The sequence below is a fragment of the Brachyistius frenatus genome, unplaced genomic scaffold, assembly GCF_029030835.1.
Source record: "Brachyistius frenatus isolate BFR_SWC_R1_liver_20210118 unplaced genomic scaffold, ASM2903083v1 Contig_91, whole genome shotgun sequence".
Classification (NCBI taxonomy): Eukaryota; Metazoa; Chordata; class Actinopteri; family Embiotocidae; genus Brachyistius; species Brachyistius frenatus.
In genome coordinates this window covers 1,515,001-1,530,411 of record NW_027210690.1, presented here as the reverse complement: position 1 = coordinate 1,530,411, position 15,411 = coordinate 1,515,001, and the positions used below count along the sequence as shown (strand labels likewise).

The 15,411-nt window shown below is 46.8% G+C and overlaps 1 protein-coding gene across 2 annotated transcripts in view; it reads left to right on the top strand.

Moving 5' to 3' along the window:
- The first annotated feature begins 2,430 nt into the window (after positions 1-2,430).
- Positions 2,431-15,411, top strand: part of LOC138627741 (ATPase family AAA domain-containing protein 2-like) — a 12,992-nt gene continuing 11 nt past the window's right edge. The window contains exons 1-28 of one of the 2 annotated variants that reach the window (XM_069710292.1): positions 2,432-2,794; positions 3,601-3,677; positions 4,177-4,205; positions 4,528-4,621; positions 4,925-4,991; positions 6,291-6,360; positions 6,453-6,572; positions 6,711-6,777; positions 7,135-7,209; positions 7,326-7,425; positions 7,524-7,639; positions 8,399-8,573; positions 9,068-9,156; positions 9,394-9,553; positions 10,020-10,110; positions 10,197-10,514; positions 10,589-10,694; positions 11,083-11,269; positions 11,769-11,954; positions 12,064-12,193; positions 12,279-12,475; positions 12,583-12,742; positions 12,902-13,024; positions 13,121-13,198; positions 13,484-13,816; positions 14,070-14,155; positions 14,235-14,363; positions 15,135-15,411. The exon at positions 15,135-15,411 is cut by the window's right edge and continues 11 nt beyond it. In XM_069710292.1, the coding sequence (XP_069566393.1) occupies positions 2,669-2,794; positions 3,601-3,677; positions 4,177-4,205; positions 4,528-4,621; positions 4,925-4,991; positions 6,291-6,360; positions 6,453-6,572; positions 6,711-6,777; positions 7,135-7,209; positions 7,326-7,425; positions 7,524-7,639; positions 8,399-8,573; positions 9,068-9,156; positions 9,394-9,553; positions 10,020-10,110; positions 10,197-10,514; positions 10,589-10,694; positions 11,083-11,269; positions 11,769-11,954; positions 12,064-12,193; positions 12,279-12,475; positions 12,583-12,742; positions 12,902-13,024; positions 13,121-13,198; positions 13,484-13,816; positions 14,070-14,155; positions 14,235-14,363; positions 15,135-15,167 (3,522 nt within the window). In that variant the 5' untranslated portion in view covers positions 2,432-2,668 and the 3' untranslated portion in view covers positions 15,168-15,411. Of the gene's footprint in view, positions 2,795-3,600; positions 3,678-4,176; positions 4,206-4,527; positions 4,622-4,924; positions 4,992-6,290; positions 6,361-6,452; positions 6,573-6,710; positions 6,778-7,134; positions 7,210-7,325; positions 7,426-7,523; positions 7,640-8,398; positions 8,574-9,067; positions 9,157-9,393; positions 9,554-10,019; positions 10,111-10,196; positions 10,515-10,588; positions 10,695-11,082; positions 11,270-11,768; positions 11,955-12,063; positions 12,194-12,278; positions 12,476-12,582; positions 12,743-12,901; positions 13,025-13,120; positions 13,199-13,483; positions 13,817-14,069; positions 14,156-14,234; positions 14,364-15,134 lie in introns of those variants that run through there. The other variant, XM_069710293.1, reaches the window with a different exon arrangement.

Below are 15,411 nucleotides of genomic sequence, written 5' to 3'. Positions count from 1 at the left end.
GACTGGAAAAGTTGTGTAAAGATTATCCAGACAACGTCTCTTTCAGGGAAGGTCTTGTTTATTTCAGCAGAACAACGTCCAACCACATTCTGCACGTATTCCAACAGCATGGTTCTCTAGTAGAAGAGTCCGCTGATAAACTGGCCTCCTGCAGTCCAGACCTGTCAATCATTGAAAACATCTGGAGCATCATGAAACATTTCACTTTAAAAACTCCAGAAATCTGCTCTCCTCAGTTCCCAAACGTTTACAGAGTGTTGTTAAAACAAGAGGTGATGCAACACATTGGTGAACATGATCCTCCCCCAACTTTCTCTGAGACGTGTTGCTGCCATCAAATTCAAAATGAGCACATATTTTTCATGAAAACAAAAAATGTCTCCGTTTCAACAATCGATGTTTTCTTTGGTCTATTTTCAGTAAAATATGATTTTATGTGATTTGCAAATCGTTGCATTCTGTTTTTATTTACATTTGAACCAACTTTCTTGGCAACAGGGTTGTATATGTATTAACATTAAGAGTTATTTGTAGCCTGGTGATCATCTTATCGGTTCCGGTTTCTGTTGAGTTTGAAGCCCTCCATGTTTTTAGTGTTATTGAATATATTGACTAACGCTGCTTTTCATCCCGGCAGCCAACTACCAAACCTTCAACCCCGAGACAGCCAGTCTGAGGGAAAGGGACTAAATCTGAAGTAGAGTTCACAAAGATCCAGATTTAACCCGCAACACACACTCACCACCAGGGTTCATGGATCAACTAACTGCTGTAACAACTGTTGATGGATTATCACAGACTGGTGTCTGTCATATTTTCGTCAGAATTTTTTTTTTTAAAGCATTTCATATTTTCCAATGGCAGCAAATAACAGCAAATAGTCACACCTGCTGTCCTCACGGGTCAAATCTGACCCGGCTGGTTTGAAGGCTTGTAGGCATATTGGAAATTTCATCACAAATTTTTTTTTTTTTTTTAAAACCTCGTCAGTCAACTTCATTCCAATTTATTGACACTGGTTTTACACCTTTTTTTTTTTTTTTAAATTATTTTTTATTCATGGTCATTAGACCTCATTTCTTCTGAAATTATAATTCATTTTTGAGTCAAAAAGAAGCCCAAATTGTTTATTATTTTTAGGATAAATAAGATCAAAGGAAAATTTGTTGATGGAATATCACTGTCTGATGCCGGTCATAGTTTTGTAAAAGAAATTGTTTTGAAACCAATTAATTTTTTTTTATTTGAAACGGTCTGGTTTGATATTTTATAAAACATAATACATAAATTATCGTCCAATTCTGTGGCACATTTTGTTAGTCAACGTCATTCCAACTCAACACAACAAATTTTCACACGTGTGTGTGTGTGTGTGTGTGTGTGTGTGTGTGTGTGTGTGTGTGTGTGTGTGTGTGTGTGTGTGTGTGTGTGTGTGTGTGTGTGTGTTTTTGGGGGGGGGTTGTAGTCTAGCTAGAACAGATTGTCACGTGGAGGTTTGAGCGTGGGGAAGGGGCGGTCACACCACCGGGTCATTTGTGACCCGCGAGTACCACAGATTTTCTTTTCAACCAGCCATAGTTCACTGTAAGTTGTCATCATTGATTTTTGTTTGTTTGTTGTTGTTGTTGTTATCTTCAGTCAATTGGGGAAATAAAACGACAAATAAATAACACATTTATGATCAAAATGGTTTTGAAAACAGGTCATGAAAGACCCGAGTACAACAGGAAGGTTAAAGTTTAAATCAAGAAATCTGTCTTCAAATGTTTACAGTTTATCATGTAAAGTAACATAAAGAAAGAAAAAGTTTTGTACTTAAATTCAAGGTTGGGGTTAAATTATACTTTACTGAAGTACTTTATTTACATGCAGATATGTTTTTACAAATACATTTTAATGTATTTTTAAGTCAGCTAAAACCTAAAATAATATGCTTTATGAATTAAACCACATGGTAATGTGTACATCTAATAAGTAGTCTATATATCGATGGGTTAGTTGACAGGAAATGATGATTCTCTATTCCAGTTTTCTGATTTTAGCTTCTGAAATGTGACAATGTGCTGCATTGGCTTTGATTATTTTAACGTGTGGATAATAATTCTTGATATTTGGAGTTTCTACAAAAACAAGCATTTGACCATTTACTTTTATTCCACATTCGCTGTGAAATGAAAAACAAGACAGACTGCAATTACCAGGCGGAATTATTTGAATTAATGAGAGGAGGAATATTATTTACCAAATCTAGTTTTCTGGTTGTAAAACAATAAATAAATGAATAAATAGTCACACCTTTATATAAATACCCTCTTAAACTATGTATAATAAAGATAAATACCATATAAATATATGTACAATATTAAGTTTTACCGTGCGTGGATTACGACATGACGTCACCAGGTTGCGGCAGAACTCGACGTTTTTGAATCGACACGGCAGTCTGACGGGACCTCCGCCGCTTATCGAGCCTGTAGTCTGGGTGTGTTTGAGTCTCAGCTCCGCCTCGACACACGGAGCAGCCGCCGCAACAAAACCAACAAGAGCACTTCGGAGGTGTTTTTCTCTCCGTGTCCTTGCCGTTTGTTTCCGCCGTTTCACTTTTGTTCTAACTCGCCCGTCGCGCTAAGCACCGGCTCTCGAGTTAGCTTGTGCGTGCGTCGTAACCATGGTGACGCTCCGCGGCAGATGCGGAGGTGCGGCGGACCGGCGGCAGCGCCGCCCGGCCAAAGGACCCGGGACCCCGCCGCGGCCTGCGGCGGAGACCCGGAGAAGGACGCCCGGCCTGTCCAATGTGAGTGAGCCCAGAGCGGCGGCTTCTCTAACGAGGCTCCGCCGCGTCATTTGAGTTTAAAAACTCGTGTCAGTTGGTCAGAATTTAAATGATTAAAACAGTTGAAGTCACAAAAATTTAATTTAGTTAATCATATATATTTATATATAGTTATCACTGTGGAGAAAAACATTTTTCAGACATTAAGAAGCACATTTTAATTTTTTTATATGCTGCTGTAACATAAATATTTCCCTCTGAGGGATTAATAAAGTATATATCTATCTTCATAATAATAAATATAATATTTTATATCCAATAACTAAACATTATTACATGATGTAATCAGCTCTGAAGTGTATTTTTGAGGTATTTATATTTATTTGAGAATGACTGAATATAGTTACTGTGGATTTAGATTTTACACACAAAACATGATCAGTTTATAAAAAATGTGATGCATCATGATTGATTAAAAACTAGATAAAGACACACCAGCAGCTAAAATGCTGCGTAAACATGAATCCATCTTATTTATTTATTTTGAATAAATAACATGACTGTGTGTATTTTACAAAAAATAAAATTAGATGAGATTTGTAGTACTCATGAATTGTGGTCACGTTTGTTTGCTGACTTTGACTCGTTATTTTTTTTAAATGCTAAAAAAAAATGCAAATAAAATACACAAAAAATGATTTTACACTTTGGTCAACATCTTTTAAGTGTGTTTTTGTAAATGAATTGAATTGACGTGGCGTCTATGAATTACCCGTCATATTTAAGTGATCAGTTAGAAGTATTGATACGGTGAACTGTCCTTTCAGGGGTTCAACGCCGAGGATGGTGAGCAGAGTCACACCGAGGAGGAAGCGGTGAAGCCGGCGAAGAGGACCGTCACCAGGTCGGACCAAAGCGATCAATACCTGCTGTTCTGATCACCACGTTCAAAAATCATTATATCTTGTTTATAAAAAAAAAAAAAAAAAGAGTGTTTTCTGAGATGTGAGGGAGTAAAAAGTACCGACACCGAGTACTGCATTCGTAACATAAATTGATCACTTTACATTATTTCTGAAACACAGTTGAGCGGTTTCCCAACTGAAGGGTCAGGGCCCATCCGAAAGGTCACGGGATCAATGTGAAGTGGCCGTGAGACCAAAAGAAATAAAAATAAAATCAAGTTTGGGCTTTAAAATCGTTTATATGTTTGTTTAGTTGACACTTTATGTGCTGAGTCTGAAGACAAAATATTTGGGTTTAATCTTGCGCAATACTTCCCCTTACATGTGGATATTTAGTGTTTTTAATGAAGAGAAATATCGCCGATATAAAATAATCTGCCTTTTTTTTTTTTTAGTTTTTCTCATCCAGACATTTGTTTGTTTGTTTTGTGTCAACAGGAAGTCTCGGAGGCTTCGTAATCCTTCAGGTAAGATTAACAGGAAGTCCTGGGATTGGTTAGTCATGAAATGTGAGGTATTTCGTATCGTGTCCACTTGCATCGTATGTTCTTATATCGTATCGTATGTTATCGTAGCGTATCATCTTGTTTCGTACGTCAGCGTATTATATCATATCGTATCTTATTGCTTATCATATTATATTGTAACATGTTGGGTGGCGTCAAAGCTTGTATGACAACAGTCATTGTGTGTGTGTGTGTGTGTGTGTGTGTGTGTGTGTGTGTGTGTGTGTGTGTGTGTGTGTGTGTGTGTGTGTGTGTGTGTGTGTGTGTGTGTGTGTTTTTCCAGGTGGCCGGAGGAGCGGGTTGAGGAGGAGCACCCGGCCGACCAAACCGACCAGCAGGTACCTGGCCTCCAAGAAGTTTGTCGGCTTCGGCACCGAGTGAGTCGACTCAGAGATGAGAAGCACTTCCTGTTAGACTTCAACCGTAGACGGTTCTGTAGAATCCAGTCTGAAGTGCTGACAGTGCAGATGACTCCGGTTTTATTTACTGAGGCCCTTCTTTCAACCTCCAAGCACCAAATCCCCCACAATGCATCTTGTTTTGTTTTTTTCTCCTCAGACTTAAAGTTTCACTTCTGTTTTTGAGATTTAATGCTGAAAAATTCAACGGCAATAAATGTGCTGATACGGTCGATTTAACGGGATGGATGAGTATTTGATTCTGGACCGTTGTCTCCGCAGCACCGCCGGGCCGGTTCTGAAGAGGATGGACAACATGAAGAGGACGAGGCGGCTGAGCAAGGACGGCGTGAGTAATGTAGTTACTTTGTTGACGTTACTTTGTTGCTGTTACTTTGTTGTTGTTACTTTGTTGCTGTTACTTTGTTGACGTTACTTTGTTGCTGTTACTTTGTTGCTGTTACTTTGTTGTTGTTACTTTGTTGCTGTTACTTTGTTGACGTTACTTTGTTGCTGTTACTTTGTTGTTGTTACTTTGTTGCTGTTACTTTGTTGACATTACTTTGTTGCTGTTACTTTGTTGCTGTTACTTTGTTGACATTACTTTGTTGCTGTTACTTTGTTGCTGTTACTTTGTTGCTGTTACTTTGTTGTTGTTACTTTGTTGCTGTTACTTTGTTGTTGTTACTTTGTTGCTGTTACTTTGTTGACGTTACTTTGTTGCTGTTACTTTGTTGCTGTTACTTTGTTGCGTTACTTTGTTGCTGTTACTTTGTTGCTGTTACTTTGTTGCTGTTACTTTGTTGCTGTTAGTTTCCTGGCTGTTTTAAACGTTATCTGCTAAAAACACATGTAGAAATCACATGTACCAATAATAACGAGTCTACTTCGTCCCTGTGACGATCTACTGGGTGATGACGATTGTTTTTGTTATCACTTTTCTGTATTCAGACATCAGATAGAACAGATTTCCTGGAAGCGGCCATGTTGCCTCTTTGTTGTCGTCGTGTGAACGCTCTCTCAGTAGCAGGATGTGAACTTTCCCACTGAAGGCACCTTTAACAGATGTCATCCCAAATATTATGTTGGGTTTTGTTTGTGTTATTGCGTCTCACTGTCCAGTAAAAAGTTCTGTACGACCTCTAAACACTTTTCACGTCATCCGACCAGAGACGGAGGAAGCGACGGGTGTTTTTTAAACGTCGTCTCCGTGTCTCAGGTCAAACCAGGCTTCTAACAGCGATGAACGCCAACTGCCTCTGAACGCTGTGTTTACCCTCTCAGCTGCTCCTCGCCGGGCGCTGCCTCCGTTATCAGGCCTGTATGAGGGTGGTGCACCCAGCTGGGCGGGGGGAGGGGGGGGGGCTCTCTATCAGTCGGCACCATATTGGCAGGCGGCCGACAGACCGAGCAGCGTGTTTGTGTCACTGACGTGTTTTCAGATCTGATTATTTCATCGCTCCCGACTTCAGCTGCTGAGACGATCAGAGTCCTGGATCAAAAGCTCCGTCATCAAACGTCTCTCATTGATGGAAAAAACAACTAAAAACATGGAAATAAGGAGCCTCATCTGGCTTTAGAAATCTGTAAATAAAGTACCGTCTCTGGTTTTGGTTGTGAGTTTGGTTCCCTGTCTTTGTGATTGCAGAAGATCTTCTCTAAAGCTCAGAAGAGCAGAACACCGCAGAGGGAGCTCAGCGACATCGAGGAAGAAGAAGGTCTGTACGGACATCGAGGAGAGGAGGAGGAGGAGGAGAGGAGGAAGAGGAAGACGTGCTGCTCTAAAACCTTCTTCTTCGGGTGTTTCCAGGTGCAGCCACTGATGCGGACGTCCGGCAGGAAGCGGCTGAAGACGGCGACTGCAGCGCCGACCCGGTCTGTGACGCCAAAGTGAGCCGAGCCTCGTCGCTCTACCAGGGACCCAGCAGCGGTGAGTCTGGCTCCGCCCCCCCAAACAGAGCCCCGCCCCCACAACAACTATGACACATCCTCCGTGAATAATATAATAAGTTAGTAATAATAAACATCTTCCAGCTCTGATGATTTTCTGTTCTCCGGTGTCGATCAGACCTCCTGAGAGGAACCTTCCGGATCGGCGCCTCGGGACCGAACACGACCCGCAGAGGAGGCTTCAGGTCAGACTGTGAACACGACTTCCACCTCTTTATATTCACCGGATATAAAAGAGTTTGTAGCTTCAGGTCTGTAAAATGGTTCTGATCCAGAAGTGTCTTCAGCTGCAATACCAGCGAGTGCCACTAGAGGTCGGCTCCAAAAAGCCTCCGGCTCCATAGACTCCCATTCAACTTCTCTCATCAAATCCAAAGTGAATAAAATGTGTCCATCAGTTATCTCGGTGTTGTTAGCTAAAGTCACTCCTTCTTCTTAGTTTTCTGGAGGTCCATCTGAAAATAATCCCTCATTCATTAGAAAAGAAGATTCAGAAAGGAAACACACACACACTGTTGATTTGTTTGCGTTTCCTCCTCCAGGCCCACAAAGACCGTGTGGTCCAATCAGTCGGACGAGGACGACTCGGATGAGGAAGAGGGGAAGGTTCCCGGCAGGTCAGTAGGAAGACGATGAAGCTCCTCGCCGAGAGACACGAAGTCTTTCCTCTTTTCACGATGTTCAAACTCCAAAGACGTTTTGAGCCGATCTGTCTTTTTTTCTCCTTCGTCAGCTGTCGGTCGCTCGGCCTCAACGTCCCTGCGATCCGCAAAGACAAGATGGCCGCCGGAGCCGGTCTGGCCGACATCGACCCGATGGTCGTCGACCGGTCGGTGAGTGTCCGTCGTTCTTCCCGCCGACCTCCGTGTCTCACACCACGACGATCTTCACCGACCAGCCTCCTCTTCCTCTCCCTCCTCCTCCTCCTCAGGTGGGCTTTGACAGCATCGGCGGCCTGTCGGGTCACATCTCGGCTCTGAAGGAGATGGTGGTCTTCCCGCTGCTTTACCCCGAAGTCTTCGACAACTTCAAGATCCAGCCACCCAGGTGAGACGCACACGACCGGGAGGATTCATTCCCGAGACGAGTCAGTAATACTGACTTTGATTGACAGGCCTGTGGTGCAGTCAAGTTTTCAGTATAGGTGGGCGGGGCATAGTGTCCTTGGCTCCTCCCCCAGCTCGAACTAGCAAAGATGGTGACGGACAGAATCTGAACTGGAGGCTTCAGATGACTGATCTGATTGGACACCTGACGATACTACGTCCCGCCCACCGATAGCTGTAACCTGACTGCACCACAGGCCTGTCAATCACACAGACACGCCCCCAAAAACAGGTCTTCTTGAATCTTCTTTTCTAATGAATGAGGGGTTATTTTCAGATGGACCTCCAGAAAACTAAGAAGAAGGAGTGACTTTAGCTAACAACACCGAGATAACTGATGGACACATTTTATTCACTTTGGATTTGATGAGAGAAGTTGAATGGGAGTCTATGGAGCCGGAGGCTTTTTGGAGCCGACCTCTAGTGGCACTCGCTGGTATTGCAGCTGAAGACACTTCTGGATCAGAACCATTTTACAGACCTGAAGCTACGAACTCTTTTATAAACAGTTTATAGTCACAGGTAGCCTGTTTAATGATACTGGCTCAGCTGTGTTTTTAATTTTTTTTTTGACAAAGGACATTTATGAGATTGTTCTTTAGATTGTTTTGAAACCAAAAGTGTAAAAAAAACTCGGATGAAGTGTACGATTTATAAATACATTTCCAACTGTGGTTGATAACCGATCTCGCTCCGTCAGAGGTTGTCTCTTCTACGGCCCTCCCGGGACGGGGAAGACACTGGTCGCCCGGGCGCTGGCCAACGAGTGTAGCCACGGCAACAGGAAGGTGGCCTTCTTCATGAGGAAGGGAGCCGACTGCCTCAGCAAGTGGGTCGGGGAGTCGGAGCGGCAGCTGCGACTGCTGTTCGAGCAGGTAAATGTTCCCCTTTTAGACAAGCCGCCCCCTGCTGGTGGAGTCTGTCATTAATCAAATGATCCCAGGTGGAAAATTTAAAGAGATTTTTATCTTATTTCAAAAGTCTCCCCTCAAAAAATAGGGTTTAAATGTACCTGTTTCCTCTGAATGTACACATTTTATGAAGCTGTTTTTCCACCTGGTATTGATATTAGTGCAGATTATAGATAATCAATAACTAATGAATTTATCACAACTGTTGCAGGTTAATTTTTCTTTCCACAAAACGGACACATTTTTGAATGAGTTTTAATTTAAATGAATCTTTTCACCCACTTTAACGCTGCTTTTATCACCTCGTCCCTGTCGTTCCTGGTGGAGTGGGCGGGCCTGACCTTTTGACAGACGCAGGCTCTGTCACTTCCCTGGGTCCCTTTCAAAATAAAGGCGAAAATTATGGTGTGTTTTCTGTGTGCGTGTGTGTGTGTGTGTGTGTGTGCGTGTCCTCTCAGGCGTACCAGATGCGTCCGTCCATCATCTTCTTCGATGAGATTGACGGTCTGGCTCCGGTCCGGTCCAGCAGGCAGGATCAGATCCACAGGTCTCTTATCACACACACACACACACACACACACACACACACACACACACACACACACACACACACACACACACACACACACACACACACACACACACACACACACACACACACACACACACACACACACACACACACACACACACACACACACACCACACACACACACACACACACACACACACCTCGCACCGCCACGGTTCATCTCACCGCGACCTTTGACCTTGTCCCTGCCAGCTCCATCGTGTCGACGCTGCTGGCCCTGATGGACGGGCTGGCCAGTCGGGGGGAGGTGGTGGTGATCGGGGCGACCAACCGGCTGGACTCCATCGACCCGGCGCTGCGGCGGCCCGGACGTTTCGACCGGGAGTTCCTGTTCGGACTCCCCGATAGAGAGGTGACGCAGAACGCTCGCTAACCTTTGTTCCTCTTCTTGAAGCTTCGCTGTTTTTGTTTGTTCCAGTGTGTGTGTGTTTAAGTTGTGTGTGTGTGTGTTTAAGTTGTGTGTGTGTGTGTTTAAGTTGTGTGTGTGTGTGTTTAAGTTGTGTGTGTGTGTGTGTGTTTAAGTTGTGTGTGTGTGTGTGTGTGTTTAAGTTGTGTGTGTGTGTGTTTAAGTTGTGTGTGTGTGTGTGTGTGTTTAAGTTGTGTGTGTGTGTGTTTAAGTTGTGTGTGTGTGTGTGTGTTTAAGTTGTGTGTGTGTGTGTGTGTGTGTTTGAGTTGTGTATGTGTGTGTTTAAGTTGTGTGTGTGTGTGTGTGTTGTGTGTGTGTGTGTTTAAGTTGTGTGTGTGTGTGTGTGTGTGTGTGTGTGTGTGTGTGTGTGTGTGTGTGTGTGTGTGTGTGTGTGTGTGTGTGTGTGTGTCAGTCCCGTAGAGAGATCCTGCTGATTCACACCCGTCAGTGGAAACCCGCTCCGTCCGAAGACTTTGTGGACGAGCTGGCGGAGAAGTGTGTCGGTGAGATGAACCTCCTCCGTCTCTCCGAGGTGGCTCCTTGTGGTTGTCTGACCTTCCTTAAGCTCCGCCCCCTCGCCCCGCCTCAGGTTACTGCGGTGCCGACATCCGTGCGGTGTGCACCGAGGCGGCGCTGTGCGCTCTGCGGCGCCGCTACCCACAGATCTACGGCACCTCCCAGAAGCTGCTGCTGGACATCTCCTCCATCGCCGTCGGCAGCCGCGACTTCGTGGCGGCGATGGCTAAGATGTCACCGGCCGCGCAGCGCTCCGCCGCCTCGCCCGCCAAGCCGCTGTCCCCCGTGGTGCAGCCGCTGCTGGGCGCCGCCCTCGGCCACATCCTGGGGGCGCTGCACCGGCTGTTTCCACACGCCGAGCAGGGGATTAAGAGGAGGAGGGAGGAGGACGGTGAGTGGAAGGTCGAGGGGGAGTGGGGGATAAACATCAGAGTCACGAGACGTATTTTGTTTTCTGTCCGTCAGATCTGACCTCTGGTCTCCTTGACGACGGTCAAGACGAAGGCTCCGCCTCCTCCAGCATCTTGGCACCCTTCAACTCCAAGAGCAAAAACTTCCTGCACTTTGCCAGGTGAGTGAACGTGTCATCGACAATCCAAAAACAGGTCTTCTTGAATCTTCTTTTCTAATGAATGAGGGATTATTTTCAGATGGACCTCCAGAAAACTAATAAGAAGGAGTGACTTTAGCTAACAACACCGAGATAACTGATGGACACATTTTATTCACTTTGGATTTGATGAGAGAAGTTGAATGGGAGTCTATGGAGCCGGAGGCTTTTTGGAGCCGACCTCTAGTGGCACTCGCTGGTATTGCAGCTGAAGACACTTCTGGATCAGAACCATTTTACAGACCTGAAGCTACGAACTCTTTTATAAACAGTCTATAAACTATATAGACGTAAGGATTTTAATCAACCATGTTTCTCGCCATTGACTGACTCTTTTTCACTCCTGCAGCAGCGCCGTCAAACAGCCGACGTCCCACCGACCCCGGATGCTCCTGGAGGGTCGACCCGGCGCCGGTCAGACGTCCCATCTGGCCCCCGCGATCCTTCACTCTCTGGAGCGCTTCACCGTCCACAGCCTGGACTCAGCGGTTCTGTTCGGAGCCAGCTGCACCTCCCCGGAGGAGGCCTGTGCTCAGGTGCCCCCCCTCCACCCCCCCTCCCCCCACACACACACACACACACACACACACATCATAAGACTTTAATGTACCAGAAGACAGGTTCACTTTCTAATAGTTCAATAACTGTGACTGTGTTGTGTGTGTGTATCAGCTGGTTGTGTGTGTATTTGTTGTGTGTGTGTGTGTGTGTGTGTTGAACTGTTGACTCCAATGTCTGCAGGATGCGATGACGTCATCATCGACTTCCTGTTTTGTTTTTTTCCATCTGAATGAAAAGTTGCATAACAAGTAAAAAAAAAAAAAAAAAAGGGGGGGGAGCTCAGCTGCTCTTTGGCGACACCTGGTGGCAATGACAGAAAACTGCAGCTTAAAATGTCTTTTTATGAGAGAAAATATTGTTGAAAAACTTTAAATTGAAATTAAATTGAGACGCAGCTGGTCGTTCTTCTTCTTCTTCTTCTTCTTCTTCTTCTTCTTCTTCTTCTTCTCTCCTCTTCCTCCTGCCATCCACCAGTTGTTCCTGGAGGCCCGGCGGACGTCTCCCAGCATCCTCTACGTCCCCCATGTCCATCAGTGGTGGGACGCGGCCGGCTCGGCGCTGAGGGCCTCCTTCCTCAGCCTGCTGGGCAGCATCCCCTCCTTCTCCCCCATCCTCCTCCTCGCCACCTGCGACGTCCCCCACCAGGCGCTGGACCCTGAGGTGAGGCGCCCTGAAATCAGCCCGACTGTTTGTGAGCGTTTTAGAGCCAAAACAACAACAACAACAACAACAACAACAACAACAACAACAACAACTGTCGTGTGCTCAGATCCAGAGTCTGTTCCGGGAGGAGTACGGGGAGATTCACGCCATCCGCGCCGCCACCAAGCAGGAGAGGCTCGTCTTCTTCCAGGATCTGATCCTGAACCAGGCGGCTGAGGCTCCGCCCCCCATCAGACGTAGGGTGACCCGCCGTCGTCCTGTTTTTTTTTTTTTTTGCAGAGCTCTCTCTCTTGAGTTTTGACTCCCTCTCCTCTCTCGAAGGGCCCCGGGCTGTAGAGGTGCTCCCCGTGGCCCCGCCGCCGCCCCTCCGCCAGCCGTCGGAGCGGGAGCGCCTCCTTCTGGAGCGGCGGGAGGAGGACGCGCTGCGGGAGCTCCGCCTCTTCCTGCGTGACGTCACAGAGCGCTTGAGTCTGGACCGACGCTTCAGGGCCTTCTGCCGGCCGGTGGACGTCGAGGAGGTGAGGCCGAGTGTGTGTGTGTGTGGTTGAGGTGCGTGTGTGTGTGTGTGCGTGTGTGTGTGTGTGTGTGTGTGAGCAGAGGGTCAGCGCTATGCTCCTCCCTCCAGGTGCCCGACTACCTGCAGGTGGTGCAGCATCCGATGGACTTCTCCACGCTGCTCACCAACGTGGACCGACACGTCTACGGGACCGTCGGTGAGTTCGTGGCCGACGCTGACCTCATCTGGAAGAACGCGCTCGACTACAACCCGGACAGAGACCCCATCGGTGAGACCTGTCTGTCAATCAACCTGTCTGTCAATCAATCAATCAATCAATCAATCGATCTGGAGCTCTGTGAATGGCAGGTGAGCAATCTTTTATTCATGTGTGTGTGTGTGTGCCTCCTTCTTCTCCTCCTCCTCCTCCTCCTCCTCCTCACTCCAGACCGTAACATCCGTCACCGTGCGTGCGCTCTGAAGGACACGGTTCAAGCGATCATCAGAGACGAGTTGGACGAAGACTTCGAGAGATTCTGTGAGGAGATCCGAGAGTGTCGAAACAGGAGAGGTGAAACTACTTCATCCTCTTCTTCATCCTCTTCTTCATCCTCTTCTTCTTCTTCTTGTGAACCACCACCGACTCTTCTTTTGTATTTTTTTCCAGCTCTTTCCTGCCTAGCGGCGGCCGACCCAGAGGAGGTCTGCAGCTCTCTGTTCTCCTCCTTCAGTCCTGAACGTCGGCGTAAGTCCTCGTTAATAATCTGTCAATCAACTGATGAATCAGCTGACTCGTTTACAGATTTATATTCATCCTGTTAGAGCTCAGACAGCAGCAGGGAGAGAGGAGGATGAGGAGGAGGAGGAGGAGGAAGGCTCCACTCAGCCTTCTGTTTCTGTCTAATCACTGTTGTCTCTTCTTCCTTCGCCTGCTCCATCCTCTTCCTCCTCCTTTTCCTCCTCCTCCATCTCCCCTTCCTCCTCCTCTTCCTCTTCCTCTTCCTCCTGCTCCTCCTCCTCTTCTCTCTAGCTCTCAAGAAGAAGCGTTACAAAAGACCGAGAAAATCGAAGTGGAGCACCGGCATCATACCGAAGCCCAAGAAGAAGCCCCCCCTCACGCCCTCCTCTTCCTCCTCTTCCCCTTCCTCCTCCTCTTCGTCCTCCCTCTCCTCCTCCTCCATGTCCAGTATGTCCACTTCCGACTGGAGCAGCGACGTGGAGCCGAGTCGCCCGAACGGCTTCCGTCGTGGCTCAAACGGCGAGAGTGGGGGCGGCGCCGTGAACGGGCACCACCCCCGCAGGAAGCTCCGCCCCCGGCCGCATCTAACATCAAAGACGAACGGGGTCGGTGGGAACAAATTAGGTCCGTATGTCTCTCAGAGACACGAAGCGGCCGCGTTCGCGCCTCGCAATACTAACTGCTCAGCTTCAAACGCCCCGCAGAGGAAAACAGGAAGTCAACGTTGTCGCTGATGTTGAACTCATGAAGGTCGTTGCTTCCTGCTTCCTGTGTGCATCGCCGTGCTGCGTTCAGGAACGCCCTCCGTATCTGTTACGATCTATTGTTTTCAAACTCACACCGATGTGGAGAGTAAATCTCTCGTCTTCCTCCTCAGAGAGACACAGCGAACGCGACACATCCGCGGAGCTCCCGGACGATCCGCCGCGGCCGCGGCCGGTCGTCAACGGCAACCGCCTGAAGGTGAGTCGTCTCGTTACGATGAGTTATTCGTTACCTTGACTCTTAAAACCCGGCGTGACTCTGTCTCCGTATCGGTCAGGACCTCCTGAACCGAGCCGTGACCCGAACCGACGGTGCCGAGGTGGAGCCGCTGGAGAAGCTGTACGCTCTGCTGGCTCAGTGCATCTACAGACACCGAGACAACTACGACAAGACGGAGCTCCTTCAGGTACCGCGGCCGCCGAAACACGTAAATTAAACACACGAACGTGAGGATGGAGGAGCGGAAAGCAGCAGATTCAAACGGGAGACGATCGGCCTCGTTTTAACGCTCCGTCTGTTAGAAAAGTATTTCTGTAAATGTGTGAATATCTGCTTGTAATTCACAACCTGAACCGTCAGACCGACCCGAGCGCGTCGGTCTGAGAGGGTAGGGCTCTGCGCTGCGGTGGATCGGTGAACTGTGTGCTGGGGGGAGGGGCTTCTTCACACAGCTGTGGGTCTGATGTGTGTCGGAAATGGAAAAAAAACACTGAACCCAGAGGAGTCTTTGGTGAAACCGGCGTCAGCTAGACAGGAAACAGCTGATTTATAGACACCAGGTCAGTCTGCAGGACTTCCTGTACAGGGTTAGACTGGTTTTAAACTGGTTTTGAACTGGTTTTAAACTGGTTTTGGACTGTGTTGGATTATTTACAGCTTCATAAGCTGGTTTTAGATCTGTACTTCCTGCACAGTTCAGCTGCGTTTCCCATCTTTTCGATCGGAGATTAATTCTATTGATTATTCAGCGGGACGTCGGCTGAGCCTTCAGTCCTTCGGCCTCATGACGACATGTCTTCACAACACCGAAGGTTGTTTTTCTTAAGTGACTTTGGAGTCTTGAAATTAAAACATATGAGAAAAGTGCAAATTAAAACCGTCGGTGTAAGTTCCTCCGTTCAAACTCGCGCTGCCTGGTTTATATAGTTTTATTTTTTTGGTCTCTTTTGTTTTGCAGGAAATGAAGTCGGAGATCAACAGCTTCTCCTGATCAGCAGCAGGTCAAATCAAATAAAACCTCAGTTCCTTCAAATATAAAGTGGTTTACTCTGTTTTTCACATTTGTGAAACGCATCAACGATCACAAATACCTCAGTATTTATTCTGTCAGACAGATATTTATGACACAGTATTTATTCATGTGACAAGTTTAAAAAGAGTGATATTTTTTATTTACGATGACCATGCGGTGTTTGTTTATTGAGTCTATCATGAAGTGAGCTTTAATAAAAGTG